Source organism: Elephas maximus, chromosome 5, assembly GCF_024166365.1.
Source record: "Elephas maximus indicus isolate mEleMax1 chromosome 5, mEleMax1 primary haplotype, whole genome shotgun sequence".
Classification (NCBI taxonomy): domain Eukaryota; kingdom Metazoa; phylum Chordata; class Mammalia; order Proboscidea; family Elephantidae; genus Elephas; species Elephas maximus.
In genome coordinates this window covers 67903337-67924276 of record NC_064823.1, presented here as the reverse complement: position 1 = coordinate 67924276, position 20940 = coordinate 67903337, and the positions used below count along the sequence as shown (strand labels likewise).

At 38.7% G+C, this 20940-nt stretch overlaps 1 protein-coding gene across 2 annotated transcripts in view; it reads right to left on the bottom strand.

Moving 5' to 3' along the window:
- Window positions 1–20940, bottom strand: part of SPARCL1 (SPARC like 1) — a 64397-nt gene that overhangs the window by 23114 nt on the left and 20343 nt on the right. For both annotated transcript variants that reach the window (XM_049885761.1, XM_049885760.1), the window contains one exon: window positions 1011–1075. In XM_049885761.1, coding sequence (XP_049741718.1) covers window positions 1011–1064 — 54 coding nt within the window. In that variant the 5' untranslated portion in view covers window positions 1065–1075. The remainder of the gene's footprint in view (window positions 1–1010; window positions 1076–20940) is intronic.

The window sequence follows — 20940 nt, the reverse complement described above, 5'->3', positions numbered from 1 at the left end:
CATTGTATACTTTCAGTTGAAGTAGCTCCATGCTGCTTAAGCATGATTCTTAGTAGTGGTCATACATAAATTCTGTTTTCCAAGTACTGCTTGGTCTGAGTGGCATGGAGTTTGTCTTCGTTGACATATCTGTCAACCTGAGACAGTCACTGGTATCCAAACAGCAAGGACAGAATCTTAGACTTATAGGGAAGGAAGGCTGATTCCTTCATTTGGTGAAAAAGAAAAAAAAAAAAACGCATAAATCATTTGGTTGAATTAAGGATGGTATGGATAATTTAGGAGGCATCAACCAAGCCATGGTTTCATTTTTTTTTTTTTTTTTTGGACTTTCAGGTTGTTTTGAGGCTATTGACATGGTCTCAAATGATCTGATTTGTGTATAGCTACTTTACTATTGTGTGAATGGTACGGCAAGTATATCTGGGTCACTAGGGGACAATATAAACATGAAAAAGATAATATTCTAGTCTTGTCTGCTTTCAGCATGTTTCCTTGGACAACCTCCCAAGAGGAAATTAGGAGCCAATCAATGGTTAGTACATCGGTTACTGCCCCTAAGCCATTGCTTCCTGGTTTTATTACAGACTTTTACAGAATTGCTCAGTCATTATGTATTTGATCTTGAAGACAAAGCTGCTGGAAAATGTGATATGCACTCTCAGATTTCTCATACTAATGTGATGAGCTTCCGTGGGATAATCTATTCCTTCCTGTTCTTCTTGGTATTCAGGCATATTCTGTGGCTAATAAGCCGCTAACCAACAATTTCAGCTGCACATTTTATTGAATCTGTTAGAATCTGATAGCTCTGAAAGAAATAATTTAAAAAAAAGGAACTTATTTCGATTTTCTTACTCATGCATTCCCTGCTTGGGCAATAAAGAATATAATTAAAATAAAAAAGAGAACTTCAAACCATAATACGTATATATATATATTTTTAATATTGAATTTCTAAACTAAATGTCAGGAGGGAGAGATATAATAACAGAAAAAAGGGAACTGACCGGGATTGCAGCCACAGCGCCCAAGATGTATAGGAAAACTATCACAGTCTTCATGTTTTCTAGCCCTGTGAACCAACAAGATAATTAACAGCAGTGAGTAAAACGTTCCTTATGAAAGACTGACAGTTCATCATCTTCGCAAACACCGAGCTTGGTATTGAAATGACTGTAATGCTGTCCTTTGTATTTAAAGGTGATTGTTACCTTTGTGGGGGAATAGACATTGCTTACACAATTGTGTCCCTATGAAAATTACTCTTTGATTGTTTTCATCCCAGCTGCGTTCAGCAGAAACTATCTCTGTTTATGGCTATGCTTCCTTGAATAAAGGTTCTACACAGATCTTAGCTGTTAAGATTTGTGAGTATTCATAGTGAAGATAAAAGTCACAAGATGAAGTTGGCATGTCAGATTTGGATAAACTGCATCTTTGGTGGTGAAGAAACCATGTTATTGTTAGGTGCTGTAGAGTGGATTTTCGACTCATAGCGATCCTGTGTGACAGAGTAGAACTGTCTCTAATTGTTAGAGATGCACATTGCCAGGTCTTTCTCCCGGAGCCACTGGGTAGGTTCAAACCACCAGCCTTTCAGTTAGAGGCCTAGTGCTTAATGGTTACCCTACTGGGGCAACAGTTGGAGAAAGAAACTTTCAATGAGAATTTTTAGTAATGAGACACTGTAAAACCACGGAGTCATAGGCCTAATCTAGAAGATTCACAATGGCAATCTGTGAGTTGGATATGGCCTGCAGATAGGTTCAGTTTGGCAGGCTTTGTGCATTTTAAATCAACATTTTTTAAATCTGGAGGTTTCACAAGAAAATTTAGATTTCTGGTTTCTCTTGAATCACTGGCCTTCCTAGCAACAACATACTTTCATGACAACAGCTGGCTGGATCTGAGAAGAGGTTACCCTCTCTAAGAAGTGTTGGCATTTGGGAGCCCTGGTGGCACAGTGAATCCCTGGTGGTGCAGTGGTTAAGAGCTCAGGCTGTTAACCAAGAGGTGCAGTTCCAATATACCAGCCGCTTGTAGGCAACCCTATGAGGCAGTTCTACTCTGTCCTATAGAGTTGCTAAGAGTCAGAGTCTACTCAATGGCAAAATGTTAGTTTGTTTTGGGTGGCCTAGTGGTTAACCATTCAGCTGCTAACCAAAAGGTCATGAGTTTGAATCCATCAGCTGCTCCTTGGAAGCCCTATTTGGCAGTTCTGCTCTGTCCTATAGGGTCACTATGAGTTGGAATCAACTCAATGGCAACAGTTTTGGTCTCACTCTTATTATGTACCTTGCATTAGAGTTTAGTTGGTTCTAAACTAACTCCTTCCGTTTAGAAATGAGACAAGTGTGATTCAAGGAAACTAAGTGAACTGTTCTTCAAATGAATTCCCGGTTCAAGGCATTTTCCACCACACCGTTTATACTAATAAGGTTCTTAAAAATTGTGGGCTACCTACAGGTATTTGCCGGGTGCTCTTAGGCCTGGTAGTCTGAGCTCTGTGTGAGAATAGGGATATAGTTTTTAGTCTTTATAGAGATTTTTATCTCCCAGAAATAGTGGATGACTCCTTTTGAGTATTTTTTTGCAACCACGGTTTTATACATAAATGCATAAAATAATACTTTCAGGTTTCTAATGAAAGTGGTCAGTTTCTTCTGTTTACTTACCTCAATATTTATAAATAATATGCTTAAATGGATATTCACAAAATATATTAATGTTAAACATTATCCTACTGATTTAATACTGTAACCACTATCACTTCACACACATGTACACACACACTTCTCTTCCTAAAATAACTTTGTCATAATCCTTGCCTAAATCATTATTCCACATTTACATTACTATGACTAGGTTATACATTCCTCACAGCTGAGCCAAGTAGTAATTTCCTCTGTTGAATCATAATTAAATTTCCTTACTTGAACTATATATATATATATATTTTCTGGACTGACAAATTGCCTCTCTTTTTTAGTTTTTTACTTCCTTTTCCATGTACCCATTGCTTATTCTTCCAAATTCTCCAACAAAATTTAAAAACTTCTCTTAATATGGTAAAAACAAAACAAAACAAAAAGCCCCATAAAGGCTAATTTTTTTTTCCTTTTTGGAAACATTCCTCACGGAGTCTCAATTCTCTGGCTCTGACTAGACTGATGCGCCCTGGGCTATGTGCTGATGCTCCCTCCTGGGGCCTCTGTTTACTCCGTGCTGGGAACTCCTTTGTCGTTTGCTTGAGTTTGATGTCTTCTATCCTGAACCTCATATGTTTTTCCTTCTTTTCTCCTTCATTTCAATGGAGCCCACTATCCAGAAGTTTCCAGAGAAACAGTATATGGGAGACAGAATTTTCGAGACTTTATATATTGGAAATAATATCGTATTTCACTCTCCACTTGATATGTACTTTGGGTGGATAAAGAAGTCTACATCAGAAAATTTTTTTTCCTCAGGATTTTGAAGCATCGTTCCACTTACTTCCAGTTTCCAGTATTGCTAATAAAAATTCCAAAGTCAGTTTTCCGCTAAACCTTTTTTATGAGAACTGTTATTTCTTGATTTTTTTCTTTCCTTTCTTTCTGGGAGCTTTTAAGTTTTTATATTTATCTGCAGTGTTCTGAAACATTATGATCTCTGCCTTGGTGTGGATATTTTTTAATTGATTTTAGGCATTCACAGGACTCTTTGAAATTGGAAACTCATATATTTCAGTTAGTTCCTTGATAATTTTTGCCCTTACATGTCCTTTGTCTTTTCTTTCTGGAACTCATATTACTTAGATGTCGGAATTCTTGGATTGATTATCTTAATTTACTTATTTTCTCCTCTTTTCCACCTTGCTTTTATTATTCTGGGAAATGTGTTTAATTTTACCTTCCATACTTTCTATTGATTTTTAAAACATTTTACTCACATACTTTTAATTGCCAAGAGCTCTTTCTTAGTTTCTGATGTTCCCCACTTTTTTAATGTTAACCTCTTATTTTTTCATGAGTGTGATTTATTCTTTTATCTCTCTGAGGATATGAATCAAATACACTGAAAATCTCTTCTGCAGCCTGCATTTTGTTTCTTCTTTTAAGTGTTTTGTTGTTGTTGTTTATTTATTTATTTTTCATGTGGGCTCTTCTTAAATGTCTGGTGACATTGGCTCTCCATTAATATTTAGTCATGAGCCAGTAAAAAAAAAACCAATTCAAAGTTTCATGTGTAGTGGCAGGGTTTATTGCCCTGGAGGGCTTCCACGGAGGAACTGAGGTAGGATCGAATAGTTCTGATGGGGCACCCTAATTATCAATGTCAGTAGATCTTTTATCTAGCAGATTTTTCTCTAGTGAAGGCCTTCATACCATCTGTCTTGGGGAGGGGAATATCAGTCTGGTTGCTAGCATTCTATGAGATCAGTGAGCGAAGGGACTGACAATTTTTCAGTACATACACCGACTTTCCCTTAGACCCCCAGGTTTCTGTATGGTGCCACACCCACCCTCCGCATGCTCACCCCAAGTCTAACCAGCAGCCAGTTGCTGAAGGGTCAGTTCTGATTCAGGGCAACCCTGGTGTGTCAGAGTATGAAAACCTGGGTCTTCAGTGACTGATTTTTCAGAAGTAGATTGCCAAGACTTTCTTTGGAGGCAATCTCTGGGAGAACTTGAACCACCAACCTGTTTAGCAACCCAGCACATTAACCATTTGCACCCCTCAGAGACTCCACCTCTAGTCTAGGGCCAGGGGATAACCTTCTTTTTCCTATTTAAGTAAAAATGGAGAAGTCCCCTGACTATGCAGGCATGAAGGAGGATTCCTACTTCTTTATCTGGTAAGGCTTGAAGAATGTCTATTTCTTTATCTGTTAAGTTTTTAACCAATCTTCTTGACTTCAGCCTTTACTCTTATCATGCCTCCCAAATTCCTGAAGTGCTTCCATTTCTTGAAAATCTTCTGGGTTCTGCAGTGTGTATTGGCTCGTTCGCCTACGCAGCTGCTGTCTGCAAACCCTCAGGTTCAACCTCTCCCTGCTGTACCACGTCAATCATCCGACCACTTTCCATCTTCTAAACACTTACTGATACTTTTTATCTTCTTAGTCTTCTTTATCTTTGTGAGTTTATATCTTATTATCCCTTTCCTCTTATGCTAGAAATTTGGCAGGAAGTGGTAATATATGCACCTGTTTCACCTACCCCATTTAACCAATAGATAATTTCCTTTTTAAAATCTATTTATAGTCCCCTTATTTGTCATTATTATTATTATTAATTTTTTTACTTTCAGTGTGACACATAGGAATTACTATGGGCCTTTTGTTCTAACCCAGCAAATAAAGTTTTTATTGAGAAAAAACACAGGCTTCCTCATCGTGTTAGAAACAAGACACATTTCACCTTTATCCTGCTATTCAAACCCTATAGGGTGGACCATCTGGACCAAGGAATAGTGGGTTGAAAGGATGGAGAGTTAAGCTGCCCCTAGAATGAGATTTGGGATTGTGGGTAGGGAAATTAAAAAAAAAAAAAAAACTCAAATAATTTATAACCCTAAATAAACTAATCTGGACTAATCAATTCCAAGTCTTAATTAAAATAACATCTGTTCCGCTTGAAGCTCAAGTATAACCCCTCTAAGGAATCCTTCTGAAAATGTCCATACATTAACTTAAGTAGAAATTCCTAGCACTAAGATCGGAAGGTGTGTTTATATCATTTAAATCTTTGAAATAAGCATTATTTGGAATTGGCAATGATGCATAAAAGATACTTGAAGTCTACGTTGTCATGATACTTCAGGTTTACGAAACAAATTTACAAATGGAATATCATCTCATTTGATCTTTGTAACAGTTACATGATGTGAGCAGATGAAGAAATAGGCCCAGAAAGATTGGTGACATGCTTGAGGTCACAGTGCTACTCAGGAGGGGAGCTGGGCTTGAACCCAGATTTTCTGACTTTTGGTCCAGCACATTCCCAGTTGTCTTACAAATAAAGATCTCCATTTTACTTCTTACACAAAGATGTAGGGAAGGAGAAAACAAACAAACAACCCCTCCCCCCCCCAAAAAAACCAGCATTTGGGACAAATTCAGAATTCGCTTTGAGTTTGAGTTTTTAAACAGATTTGCAAACATTTTAAGGTTTAAGATTTTGCATACTTGGCCAAATGTAGTTCCCTGGGCTGAAAAAGTAAAGGCTTATCAAAGAATGTTGGTTGGCTGGTATTGAAAGGCTCTTTCAATAGTGCTTTTCAGAAGTCTTAACAAGGGAAAAGGATAGGGTTCTACTTCTCTTGGATAAAGAATGTGTTTAAATAAAAACACATGGAAAAGTAAATTCCCAATACTGTAGTTACATTGAAAAGACACTTTATAATGAAAAAAGCAGCAAACCATTAGAAGAGCTAGATTCTGGCTGCAGTACTTGCCCCTAACTGGCCAAGAGACCCTCGGCAAGCACCTCCCTTTTCTTGGATACATTTTCTCAAGTGATAAAAAATGAAAGGGGTGGCCTGGATGACCCTCTAGCCCTAACATTTTATGATTCTAAAATTGAAAATAATTCTGTGAATTTCATGAACCCCAAACTGCTACTATTTTCCCTAAACTACTAAAACCACTAAATATATATTCTATGATTTTATTGTATCAAAAAATAAAATATTTTATACACAATATTTAATGCTTAGCATAAATAGGATCTATTTCCTATCTCTATTATTAATGATGATTAAAAATATATAATTCTCTTAGTGAATACTAATTGTAAAAAGCCATTGAAAAATGCAGTCTCCATCTATATTCTAGGATTCAACATTCATTTATCCTTTCATTTCACAGGTATTTACGAGATTTATTGAACTATAGTCACATATATTGTAGGTCACTGGGCAGTGCAAACAGTTTGCCCTCGGCGACTAACCTAATGGTCGGCGGTTCAGACCTACCCAGTGATGCTGAGGAAGAAAGACTTGGTGATTTGCTTCCATAAAGATTACAGCCAAGAAAACCTTAGGGAGCACTTCTGCCCTGTAACCTATGGGGCTGCCATGCGTCTGATCTGACAGCAACAGCTTAGTTTTTAGTCACATATTTTAGAAACGCATATTATGAGTACTCTACTGTTTTTGAAAACTGTAGAAATACAAGATAGTTTAGTACAGGGTTTCTTAACCTTGGCACTATTAATGTTTAAGATCAGATAATTCTTTATTATGGGGTACTGTTCTGTGCACTGTAGCATGTTTAGCAACACCCCCGGCCTCTACCCACTAGATTTCAGGAGGAAACACGCTCCACTCTGCCCTAACCCACCTCCCTGCCAATTGTTACAACCGAAAATGTCTCCAGACATTGCCAAGTTCCCTGAAGGGCAAAATCACTCTGATTGAGAATCGCTGCTTTAGTGGAAGGAGTGGTGCTTTAGGGTTAGACAGACATGCACTTGAACCCTGAACCCACACCATCTATGTGATCTTTGGCAAATTACTTAACCCTTTGAACCTCTGAGTCTCATCTAAAAATGGGTATAATATTTAATTCAGTTTTGTGAAGACTGAAAGAAATAATATTTGTAAAACTTCTGATACGTAGGAGGTGCTCAATAAATTTTAATTCTTTCTTCCATCATGTTTCATAGAAGTTGTGATTCCTGAGTAAACTTAGAGTGTCAGAATAAAAAGTATTTTAAGTTTTTGCTGTGAGGTCAGAATAATTTGCAGGTGGAACATTTAAAGTCCATTTTGGCCACGCATTTGCCAAAGCTCCCTTTACTTCCGGGAATCTTTCCCACATTCATCACAAATAACCGTAGGACTATGCTAAGAGAAAGTCTGCACTTTCTTACAAATGGTAAAGAGGAAACAAGAATCACTGAGAGTGCCATAGGTTGCAAGACTGATTATTTTTTGGCTTGTGTAGTAATGTGCAGGCTGTTGTTGTTAGGTTCTGACCCATAACCAGCCTACGTACAACAGAAAGAGATTCTGCCCGGTCCTGCTCCATCCTCACTATTGTTGCAATGTTCGAGCCCACTGTTGCAGCCACTGTGCCAATCCATCTTGTTGAGGGTCTTCTTCTTTTTCACTGACCCTCTACTTTACCAAGCATGATGTCCTTCTCCAGGGACTGGTCCCTCTTGATAACATGTCCAAAGTATCTGAGACATCGTCCCCCCTTCCTTGCTTCTAAGGAGCATCCTGGCTGTACTTCTTCCAAGACAGATTTGTTCATTCTTCTGGCAGTTCCTGGTATATTCAATATTCTTCACCAACACCACAATTCAAAGACGTCAGTTCTTCTTTAGTCCTCCTTATTCATTGTCAGGCTTTTGCATGCATATGAGGCAATGGGAAATACTGTGGCTTGAGTCAGGCACACTTTTGTGCTCAAAGTGACATCTTTGCTTTTTAACACTTTAAAGATGTCTGTGCAGCACATTTGCCCAATGCAAATATGTTGTTTGATTTCCTGACTGCTGCTTCCATGGGTGTTGATTCTGGATTCAAGTAAAATGAAATCCTTGACAACTTCAACCTTTTCTCCATTTGTCATGATGTTGCTTATTGATCCAGTTGTGAGAATTTTTGTTTTCTTTATGTTCACGTGCAATCCATACTGAAGGCTGTGGTCTTTGATTTTCATCAGTAAGTGCTTCAAGTCCTCTGTGCTTTCAGCAAACAATGTTGTGCCATCTGCATATCACAGGTTGTTAATGAATCTTCCTCTAATCCTGATACCACGGTCTTCTTCCTGTAGTCCAGTTTCTTGGATTATTTGCTCAGCATACAAATTGAATAAGTATGGTGAATGGATACAAGTGACACACATCTTTCCTGATTTTAAACCATTCAGTATCCTCTTGTTCCATTCGAAGACTGCCTCTTCATCTATGCACAGGTTCCACATGAACACAATTAAGTGTTCTAAAATTCCCATTCTCCACGATGTTATCCATAATTTGTTATGATCCACACAGTCAAATGCCTTTGCATAGTCAGTAAAACACAGGTAAACATCTTCCTGGTATTCTCTGCTTTCAGCCAAGATCCTTCTGATGTCAGTGATGGTAACCTTCATTGAACATCCTCTTCTGAATCTGACTTGAATTTCTGGTACTTCCCTATCGACGTACTGCTGCAACTGTTTTTGAATTATTTTCATTAAAATTTTACTTGTGTGGAATATTAATGATATTGTTTGATAATTCTGCATTCTGCTGGATCACTTTTCTTTTGAATTGGCAAGTATACGGATCTCTTCCAGTTGATTGGCCGGGTAGCTATCTTCCAAATTTCTTGGCATAGCAAGTGAGCACTTCCAGCACTGCATATGTTTGTTGACACATCTCACTTGGTATTCTGTCAATTCTTGGAGCCTTGCTTTTCATTAAAGCTTTCAGTGCAACTTGCAGTAATATGCATAGCTAATTAAATTTGTTTTGCTAAATATCATTCAAAAGCAGTTGCAGTAGTACGTCACAGAGAACTTCAAGAAATTCAAGCTGGATTCAGAAGAGGATGTGGAATAAGGGATATCATTGCTGATGTCATATGGATCTTGGTTGAAAGCAGAGAATTCCAACAGAACAAGAGAATACTGTGTGGTTTAAAGTCAAGACAGGTGTGTGTCAGGGTTGTATCCTTTTCACCATACTTATTCAATTTGTTTTCTGAGCAAATAATCTGAGAAGCTAGACTATACGAAGAAAACGTGGTATCAGGATTGGAGGAAGACTCATTAACAACCTGCGATATGTAGATGACACAACCTTGCTTGTTGAAAGTGAAGAGGACTTGAGGCACTTACTGAGGAAGATCAAAGACTACAGCCTTCAATATGGATAGCACCTCAACATAAAGAAAACAAAAATCCTCACAACTGGACCAATAAGCAACATCATGATTAAAAAAAAAAAAGCAGAGGAATAATTGAAATTGTCAAGAATTTCATTTTACTTGAATTCACAGTCAATGCCCATGGAAGCAGCAGTCAAGAAATCAAATGACATATTGCATTGGGCAAATCTGCTTCAAAGATTTAACATGTTAAAATGTTTAAAGAGCAAAGATGTCACTTTAGGGACTAAGGTATGCCTGACCCAAGTCATAGTATTTTCTATTACCTTAGACTCACAACAGATGGTCAGCAAAAGAGAGGAAGACCTTTAACAAGAAGGATTGACACAGTGGCTGCAACAATGGGCTCAAGCATAACAAACGATTGTGAGGATGGAGCAGGTCTGGGTTGTGCTTCGTTCTGTTGGACATATGTTCCCTATGAATTAGAACTGACTTGATGGCACCTAGCAACAAAAATGCCTTCCATTAAGTGTGATATAAAGAAATGAAATTTTAATGTTCCATTACTTTATCTGCCAGGATTCTCTTCTGTCCTTCCATCACATTCTTCTCCTTAACGTCCCCTCCCCACCCCTATGGATTTCAAGCCGAATGGAACCTTAACTTCGAGAACTTTTTTCCATTTAATTCACACATTAAATACAAGCTCACTTGTACTATATTTCATACATTTAAATCCTAGTTTTCTGAATGTGTCTAATTCATACTTAGGAGATTAAGAATATTCCTGTATTAGTGTCTTTCTATTCTCATGTGATTGTTAAGACTGCATCAACTTAGCTGGGCCATGATTCTCAGTGTTTATATGTGATTACCCCCATGATGGGATTTGCTGTGTGTAGCCAAGCAGTTGAAAGGGAGTTTCCTTGGGCGTGTGGCCTACATCCACATATAAGGGGACATACTGACCTTTGCCTGCACTTCATCCTGCAGATGGCTCCTGTTTGTCTGACCTCCGGTTTTTGGCACTTCCGCTAGCAGTTTACCTGCTGATCTTCAGATTTGTTGATCTTCACAACCTATGAGCAAGAGCCGTGCTCTCCGACCTACTGATTTTGGGTGTGCTAGCCCCTGCAGCTACGTGAATCAGGAGAAGCCTGCGGATCTTGGAATTCATTGATCTTCACAGCCTGTGGGCAAGAGCCTGCTATCTGACCTGTAGATCTTAGATCTGCCAGCCCCTGCAGATATGTGAATTAGGAGAAGCCTCTATCTTATTTTTTTTTAATGTACTTTAGATGAAAGTTTACAGAGCAAACTAATTTCTCATTAAACAGTTAGTTCACACGTTCTTTTATGACATTGGTTAACAACCCCATGACATGTCAACGATCTCCCTTCTCAATCTTGGGTTCCCTATTACCAGCTTTCCTGTCCACCCCTACCTTCTAGTCCTTACCTCTGGGCTGGTGTACCCCTTTAGTCTTGTTTTGTTTTATGGGCCTGTCGAATCTTTGACTGAGGGGTGAACCTCAGAAGTGATTTCATTACTAATCTGACACGGTGTCCAGAGGCCATACCCTCAGGGTTTCTCCAGTCTCTGTCAGGCCAGGAAGTCTAGTCTTTGAGTTATAATTTTGTTCTACATTTCTCTCCAGCTCTGACCAGGACCCTCTATTGTGATCCCTGTCAGAACAGTCAGTGGTGGTAGCTGGGCACCATATAGTTGTACTGGACTCAATCTGGTGCAGGTTGTGGTAGATGTGGTCCATTAGTCCTTTGGACTAATCTTTCCCTTGTGTCTTTAGTTTTTTTCATTATTCCTTGCTCCTGAAGGGGTGAGACCAGTGGAATACCCTAGATGGCCACTCATAGGCTTTTAAGTCTCCAGATGCTACTCGCCAAAGTAGAATGTAGACTATTTTCTTTATAAACTATGTTATGTCAATTGAGCTAGATGTTCTCCAAGACCATGGTCCCCACAGCCCTCAGCCCAAGCAATTCAGTCCCTCGGGAGTTGGGATCTGTCTATGGAGCTTTAATGACCTTACCTTGTACAAGTTGTGCTAGAGAAGCCTCTATCTTGATCCACAGACTTGGGTCCTTCCAGCCTCTACATTTGTGTGGGCCATTTCCTTGATAGAAATCTCTCTATATACACATATTTATACACTTTACTTGTTTTGCTTCTGTAGCGAACCCAGCCAAAAACATCTCAGGTAAGAGGTATTTTCACACTAGCCTTGAGCCAAAGAAGCTAATGAAATGGTAAGAATCTTGACAGTGTAGGGAAGACATTTTAAGGCATAGAATAAGTATAGGATTTATTATATCACCTTAGATGGCAAGCTGTGCAGGGTTTTTGAGGGTCAACCATTTCTTGCATGGTCCCTGATTGTTTACTGTGTCCCAGGATAAAACTAATTTTAGGAATCTCATGTTTATTTCCATACCAAAACTGAAATCCAAGTTTAAAGAAACAGCAAGACCATGTCATTTAGAATGATCCAAGCAGGAGATAACCTCGAGTTTTCTATTATAAAGTAGGTTCCTGTGCTGTATTTTTAAGATGGGGACCTTTTGGAACAATCTAATATCTAGAACTTAGAAGGCCTTGAGTTCTGTCATGTTCTTCAGATCAGTCACTGAGCATTTTTTTCTTACTGAGCTAATTGTATTTGCCACACATTGATCAAAATAATTTCATGGCCTTTAGATTCTTATTTTAAGAACTGGACAAATGTGCAATTTGTATAGATAAGACAGTGGGGAATTTTCCTGGGAAATAGGAGATGTTTTGAAAGCAACTGTCATACTGAGGACTATACAGAAAAAAAAAAAAAAAAGAACCCAAACCCACTGCCACAGAGTCAATTCCAACTCATAGTGACCCTATAGGACAGAGTGGAACTTCCCCATAGGGTTTCTAAGGCTATAAATCTTATGGAAGCAGAGTGCCACATCTTTCTCCTGCAGAGTGGCTGATGGGTTCCAACCACTGACCTTTGGTTAGCAACTGAGTGTTTAACCACTGCACCACCAGGGCTCCCTCTGATGACTATAAAAACAAAACAAAAAACCAAACCCCTTGCCATCAAATCGATTCTAACTCGCAGCAAACCTATGGGACAGGGTAGAACTGTTCCATAGTGTTTCTAAGGAGCAGATGGTGGACTTGAACTGCCAACCCTTTGGTTGGCAGCTGAGTTCTTGACCACTGCACCACCAGGGTTATGAGGCGGCTTAATTAGCTGATGCTTGCAAAGTACTTTGAAAATGAAACCCATGATGTCCTTGCTAAGCTTGATGAATACCATTTATTCTTGGATAAATAAAAAGTCATTTAGTTGGAGACATTTAAGTTTGATATGCACTCTCTACAGAATGCAGAATGTTGTTTTTACAGAAAGAGCAAAGAAAACTCTAGACAAAAAACAGAAATGAGACAAACTTTTGAATGCATGAAGTTATTATTCTTGAAGTTACTATTCTTGAATATGCAGTGTTGATATGAAACTAGCTAAATGTTATTTTGCCCCGATGTATGTACTTAATCAAAGGCAGCAATAGTTGAAGGAACAATTGGTATGAAATAGGAAGATCTCAGTTCCAGAACTGAATTGCCTCTTACCAGCCAAGAAACTCAGTCATGTCAGTGGTTTCTTCATCTTCACAACAGGAAAAATAATAGTACCTATCCCACTTGGAGCCCTGGTTGCACAGTGGTTAAGAGCTATGGCATGGTATGACTGCTAAATTCCCAATCAAAAAAAAATTCCCAATACTTCAGTTATATTGAAAAGACACCTTATAATGAAAAAAGCACCAAACTCTTAGAAGAGCTAGATTCTGGCTCCAGTACTTGGCACTAACTGGCCAAGAGACCCTGGACAAGCACTTCCCTTTTCTTGGATACATTTCATATCACCACTGCATATTCAAGAACAGTAACTTCAAGAATAATAACTTCATGCATTCAAAAAGTTTGTCTCATTTCTGTTTTTCGTCTAGAGTTTTCTTTGCTCTTTCTGTAAAAATAACATTCTGCATTCTGTAGAGAGTGCATACCAAAAGGTTGGCAGTTGGACTCTGTCAGTCATTCCTTGGAAACCCTATGGAGCCATTCTACTCTGTCCTATAGGGTCGGTATGAGTTGGAATGGACTCTACTGCAAGAGATTTCAACAGGTTATCTCATTTATCTTTTAGGATTGTTTTGAGACTCAAATGTAATTGTAGAGTCATTTGGTAATTTTACCAAATATAAGAATGAAAAGAAAAGTGTTATCACTATTTTGAAGCACCCATAAGGCAGAAAATGTTTTAATAACTCTAATTCACAGAGAGTTTACTCCATCCCCTTATTTAGCTTCCTTAAGTTATTTCTTTTTTTCTTTTGTACTACTGTTTGTTTTCATGGATCTAGAGAGGTTAAAGATAAGGGATGTTGGGAAACTTCAAGGAGAGCCTTTTCCTTCTCTTAGGAACAGGATGTCTCTAATATTAAATTTGAAGAACACTTCATCTAAAATTTTAAAAGATGGCACCTAGAGTGAATTTTATAAGTGTGACCTTTCTGAGGAAGCACAGGATTTTGAATTTCAAAAGTCTAGAGATCTTCTGAAGTCCCTGGGTGGTCTAAATGGTTAATATACTTGGCTGCTAGTTGAAAGATTGGTGGTTTAAATCCACCCAGAGGCACCTTGATAAAAACAGTCTGGCAATCTACTTTTGAAAAACCAGCCACCAGAAGCCTTCTGAGGCACAGTTCTACTCTCACACACATGGAGTCACCATGAGTCAGAATCAACTCTACGGCAATTGACTTGGCTTGACTAGAGATCTTCTATTAGCTCATCCAAGTACCTTTCAAACAAATATCCACGTGAAACATTTGGCAAGGTAGAATTAGTTTCCCGTTGGGAACCAAACACCCACAAATGCCAACTGTACTCTAGCTTATATGAGTGAGTTGCCTTGAGAAAATTTCTTACTTTTTTTAATATGTATAAACATTGTGGGAAAGTGTTAAAAAAAAAAAAAGCCACCTGTTGTGGTTGAGTTGATGTCAACTCATAACAACTTTATAAGACAGAGAACTGTCCCATAGGGTTCTCAAGACTGTAATCTTTACAGAAGCAGACTGCCACATCTTTCTCCCACAGAGCAGCTGCTGCGTTCAAAATGCCAAACTTTTGGTTAGCAGCTGAGTTGCTTAACCACTGGGCTACCAGGGCTCCTTTGGGAGAGTAAAGATGGCTATAAATTCTTTATTACTCTCCCCGTTGAGAGGTGAAGTATAATTTTCTACCCCTTAAATCTGGACTGGGCTTAGTGACTTACTTGAGCAAATGTTTGAGGCAGAAGTGATGCTCTAGGATCTCTGAGGTTAGATCATAAGAAACCTTACATCTTTCACTTGGGTCTCCTGGAAAATTCATTTTTGAAGCCCTGAGCTGCTTTGTAAGCCACTGTCATGCCACATAAGACACTCAATTCATCAATCCCTGCCAACCTCAGCTTTCCAACAGTCCTTGCCAAGGCATTGAACGTGTAAGTGGAGCCATCTTGGATTCTCCAGACCAGCTTATCTGCCAATTGAATACCCTGAGTGACTTGCCCAAATTCCTGACCCAAAAATCTTGAGATATTATAAAATGGTTGCTGTTTTAACTCACTGAGTTGGTAAGCAGCAGTAGATAATTGGAATAAACATTGGATAATTAGAGTAAAATATTACTAAATATCACTTATTTTCATCAAAGTATTATTTTATTGAAAAAGTAAATTTGTGTCATTGACTATTTAATAAAACCAAAAAAACCAAGCCAGTTGCTGTCAACATAGCGACCTTATAGGACAGAGTAGAACTGCCCCATAGGGTTTCCAAAGCTGTAGTCTTTAAGGAAGGAGACTGCCACATCTTTCTACTGTAGAGTGGCTGATGGGTTCAAAATGCCAACCTTAGCAGCCAAGTGCTTAACCAATGACCAACCAGGGCTCCTTGACTGTTTAAGAGTAGCTAATATAATAAAAAAAAAAAAAAAAAATTTTTTTTTTTATTATATAGCTTATATTTTTTGAGATATTACTGTATGCCAGGTATTATGTTAAGCACTTCACCTATGTACAATTCATTCATTTCTACCTGTAACCTCACCTTCATTTCATAGAGGTTGCCATCCTACGAGAAAAGCAAAAAAACAAAAAAAAACAAAAAAAAAAACTTGTTGCCGTCAAGTCGATTCCAACTGACAGCAACCCTATAGTGCAGAGTAGAACTGCCCCATAGGGTTTCCAAGGAGTGGCTGGCGGATTCGAACTGCCAACATTTTGGATAGCAGCTGCGCTCTTAACCACTGCACCACCAGGGCTCCCATCCAACAAGAACTTCCTTAATATCCCTGTTTGTCGCCCTGCCCAGCTGTGAATAAGTAGGATGGAAACAAAGGATGTGAGAACTTCAAAAGGAAGGGAGAGTCCTCAGTATCACTGCTGTTTAGAGGTCAAGGGAAATGATGGCTACATGATTCCCAAGAATTTTGTGTGTGTGTTTGAGAGGAAAAAGATCATATTAAAAAAGATTCCAAAGGCTGAATGGATTAAGAGCAACGGCAAGGGGGGCAGAGTTTTGTCTGGTTGTTTTTTGTGTTTTAGAATTTTGATGGTAAAAATATAAAAGAGATAGAGCAATAACTTGAGGGCCCAGGGTGAACATTTTTAAACATGGGGGAAATACCTCAACTTGATTGCAAATACTTTTTCCAACATTTATTGGGCATCTATAATGCCTGGGCCATACTTACATCAATTCAGCAGTTCAAAATGGATTGTATTTTAAACTGTAGCCAAAGACAGATTAATAAGAGATAACAAGCACTGCTTGCTTACTAGGTAAAAGCAGTGTTTTAGGTGCTTTATGTGTGTTGACTCAAATAATCCTCACCACAACCCTATCATCACTAAAAGTTATCAAGAGACACTTCCATGGTGCAGATGGATTAACTGAAGTACAGAGAAATTAGGTAACTTGCCCAAGCTCATAGAACCTGTTAATGCAGAGCCAGGATTTGCACTTAGGCTCCAGAGTCTAGCTGTTTAACCACCCTACCACATGATTGTTGCTGTTGGTTGCCTTCGAGTTGGCTCTGACTCATGGTGACCTTATGTACAACAGAATGAAATGTTGCCCTGTCCTGTGCCATCTTCATGATCATTGATATATTTGAGTCCATTGTTTCTGCTGTTGTATGGTACCTTTCAGCCTAGGGGGCTCATCTTATAGCACTATATCTGACGAAACTCTGTTGTGATCCCTATGGTTTTCATTGGCTAATTTTCATGCAATCGTTAAGCACTTGGCTGCTAACCAAAAGGTAGGCAGCTATTCTGTGGGAGAAAAGACCTAGCAATCTGCTTTCATTAAGATTATATATAGCCTAGGAAACCCTATAGGGCAGTTCTGCTCTGTCCTATAGGGTCACTGTGAATGGGAATCAACTGTACAGCACACAGCAACAATAACAATAATTGTTCGAAGTAGATCACCAGGCCTTTCTTCCTAGCACCACTGAAACCTGTTCACCTTTGGTAACCTTGCTATTATTTGAAATACCAGAGGCATAGCTTCTAGCATCATAGCAACATGGAAGCCATCACAGTGCAACAAATTGACAGACAGGTGATAGCACCACATTAAGGACCTCCCAGTATTTCTCCTTAAACTTCAGTTACCTAGTCATCTAATCCTTTCAGAAAACACTCTGTGGAGCTCTCTCACCTTCCTGCCACCACCAGGCCTGCAGACTAACCTACTTTCCTGCATATTCTTTTCCTCCTTCCTCAATTACAATGGAAGAGATATTCCTTTTCTTCCCTAATTTCTTCACCTGTGCTTTGAATCTCATCTCTCCTTAAGGACCACCATGTATTTATTTCCTTCTCTCCCCCCATATATTCAGTCTCTCATTCTGTTGGCTTCCTTTCAATAGCATTTAAATATTCTCATTTCATTCTTATCTTCAAAAATCCCTTCCTTGACCCCACAGTTTTTCCAGCCGCTCTTATCTCTCTTCTTTCCTTCATGGCCAACCTGCTTGAAAGAGTTGCCTACATTTGTTATCTCTACTTTCTCATCTCTCACTGAGTCCTCAGCCCATATTACCTGTGTCAGCCCATATCATTCCTAAATGGCTCTCCCAGGGTTAGTAACGAGCTCCTGACACTAGATCAAATGAATATTTCTTGGTTCTTTGTTCCTTAATTTTCCAGCATATCTGACTCTGATGACTACCCCTTCCTTGAAATACTTGTTTTCCTTGGCTCCCATGACACCACAATGTCTCAGTTTTCTCCCACTTTTCTGACTACTCCTTTTTAGTATCCTTTGCAGCTTCCTCTTCCTCTGCCTCTTCTTTGAAGATTCATGTTCTTATTTTGATCAAAGGTTTTATAGACAAATCCTGATCAAAAGGGGGAAAATGTAGAACAAAATTTTAAATATTCTCATGGACTCTAGACTTTCTGGAGCCATGAAAGCTGGATGAACCCCTCAAATTATTGCTCTGAGATAATTTTTAAACCTTAAACCAAAAATATCCCCTGAAGTCTTTTTAAAAATCAAACAATAGGTAGCTTAACTAGTAAAAAATGTCTGCCTTGAGAATTATGCTGTTTTAAAAACTATCTATATAGGATTAAAGTGACAACAACTAGAAAGATAAGAATGCTAGGGGGCGGCGAGTTTATGTTAGTGGAGGAGGAATAACTCAGAAAAGGAGAATGAGAATGGTTGCACAACTTGAAGAATATAATCAGTGTCACTGAACTATACATGTAGAAACTGTTGAATTGGTATGTTTTGCTATGTATGTTCTCAAGACCAACAAAAAATTAATAAAATCTCAAAAAAAGGTTGATGTTCTTAAGGGCTCTGGTCCTAACTCTTGTTCTCGTCTCACTTTACACATGACATATGAGAGATCTTTCCATGATTTGGACATCACGTATATACAGATGACTCCCAAATCTCTTCTCCAAGCTTACATCTCAGCATATATACATATGCTGAAATGTATTCTGGATTTTGCCTCTTGGTTGTCTCCCAGCACTTGGCTGTCTCCCAGCACTTCAAACTCAACATATCCTAAATTAAGCTCCCTTTTGCCCAGTAACCACCTCCCCACAAACTGAATCAAACCAACCAATAAAAAGAAAAAAACCAACCAACAGACTAACAAAAGTACTCCTTCTCTTGAATTTCTACCCATCCTCTAGGACAAGAATCTAGGAGTCATGCTCGAAGCCTCCCTCTCCTTCACTCCCAGTCAAGTTCTTTCAATTATATCTTGAAATATTTCTGAAATCCATTGACTTTTTTCCCCTCCAGTGACACTTGCCTAGTCCAGGCTATCATCATCATCTCTGATCTGGATTGCTGCAATATATCACTGTGTAGTTTCCCTGTCTCCAGCCTCACCACCTTCTAATCTACACTACAGAGTTAAGCCAAAACAATCTTTCTAAAATGAATTTTGACTTAGTCACTTCGTCAATCTCCATTATTTTAAGGGATGATGTACAAACAAGTTAAAGACTTACAAAGATCCTCAAGATTTGGCCCCTGCTCTGGTGGCATAGTGGTTAAGAGCTTGGCTGCTAACCTAAAGATCAGCACTTTGAATTCACCAGCTGCTCCTTGGAAACTCTGTGGGGCAGTTCTACTCTGTCCTACAGGGATGCTATGAGTTGGAATTGACTCCACCTCAATAGGTAACAGGTAGGTGTCTTTGGGTAGTTCAAATGGTTAAGTGGTTGACTGCTAACCCAAAGTTGGGTTGCTTGAACCCACTCAGAGGCACCTTGAACAAAAAGCATGACAATCTGCTTCTGAAAGGTCACAGCCATGAAAACCCTATGGAGCACAGTTCTGTTCTGTAAAACATGGAGTCTCCATGATTCAGAACTGATTCGATGGCAGCCTGTTGGTTGGCTGGTACTTCTTCAGCAACATATGTTGCGATCCCACTTCCCAATTCTATACTCTTGACATATTTAACGCTTTTCAATTTTTAAACATTTATAAAACCTATTACCTCTGGGCCTTTGCACATGTTCTTACTTCTGATTGCGATATTATTTCTCTTTGCTACTTTCCCTCATTTAATCTGGCAAATTTCTGTTTATCTTTCAAGCTTCAATTTAGCTGTCGTTCACTCTGAGAGAGCTCTCTGACTCCTGCCCCCACTCAAACAAATCCTGGGTTAGCTGTTACTGATATATGCATCAGTTAGAGTTTCTCTATATTTCCCCTTCACAGAACCTTCTAGAATATAGCATAACAATTTGCTTAATGACAATATCTCCTTGATAGTGGACTAGTTACCATATTTTACATGTCCATAGTACTTAGCACAGTGCCTGGCTCTTAGCAGAAAAATCAACAAATATTTGTTTGAAGTATGAATGAGTTAATGAATATGATTCTAACACCAATCCACCATGATTCATTGAAAGCTGATTACTACATTAAAAAAAAAAAAAATCCTGTATTCTCCAGGAAAAACAATCCTTGGTTCTTTAATATTTCCTCATTATACTTATTTCACAGTCTTTTACTCATCTTTGTGGCACTTCAGGTATATTCTCAAGGATCTACCTCTTTCTCTAGCTTGGGAAAAATTAGACTCTCCCCTTTCTATAACATATAATTGAAGGGTTACTTTAATTATGTTTAAGGATCTCTACAGGCTTATTTTAGGCAAGATTCCTTTCAGAGTTCCTCATCTTACCGTACCACTCACTAATCTCATTGTCTCCCATTTTAGAACTCCATCCGGGATGGATCCATGGAGGTAATTCTCAATTCTTTTCATAAGCAATTTGCCAGCCCTTCAGAAAGTCCCTACCCAGTTCTCCATGAAGTAGTGGGTGAAATTATTTTGGCCAGCTGAATCGTTCTTTGTCCCTCTTGCTCTATGAATGCCAAGCATTTCTTGTTTATTTACATTTATTTATTTTCCTATTTCTGCATATCCCTTGGAGCAAAGACATTTGAGTATGACCAGACATGGATGTACCAAGAAGCTAAGAAGCTTAAGCTTCAAGAGCCCCTTGCTTACATAGCCTAAGC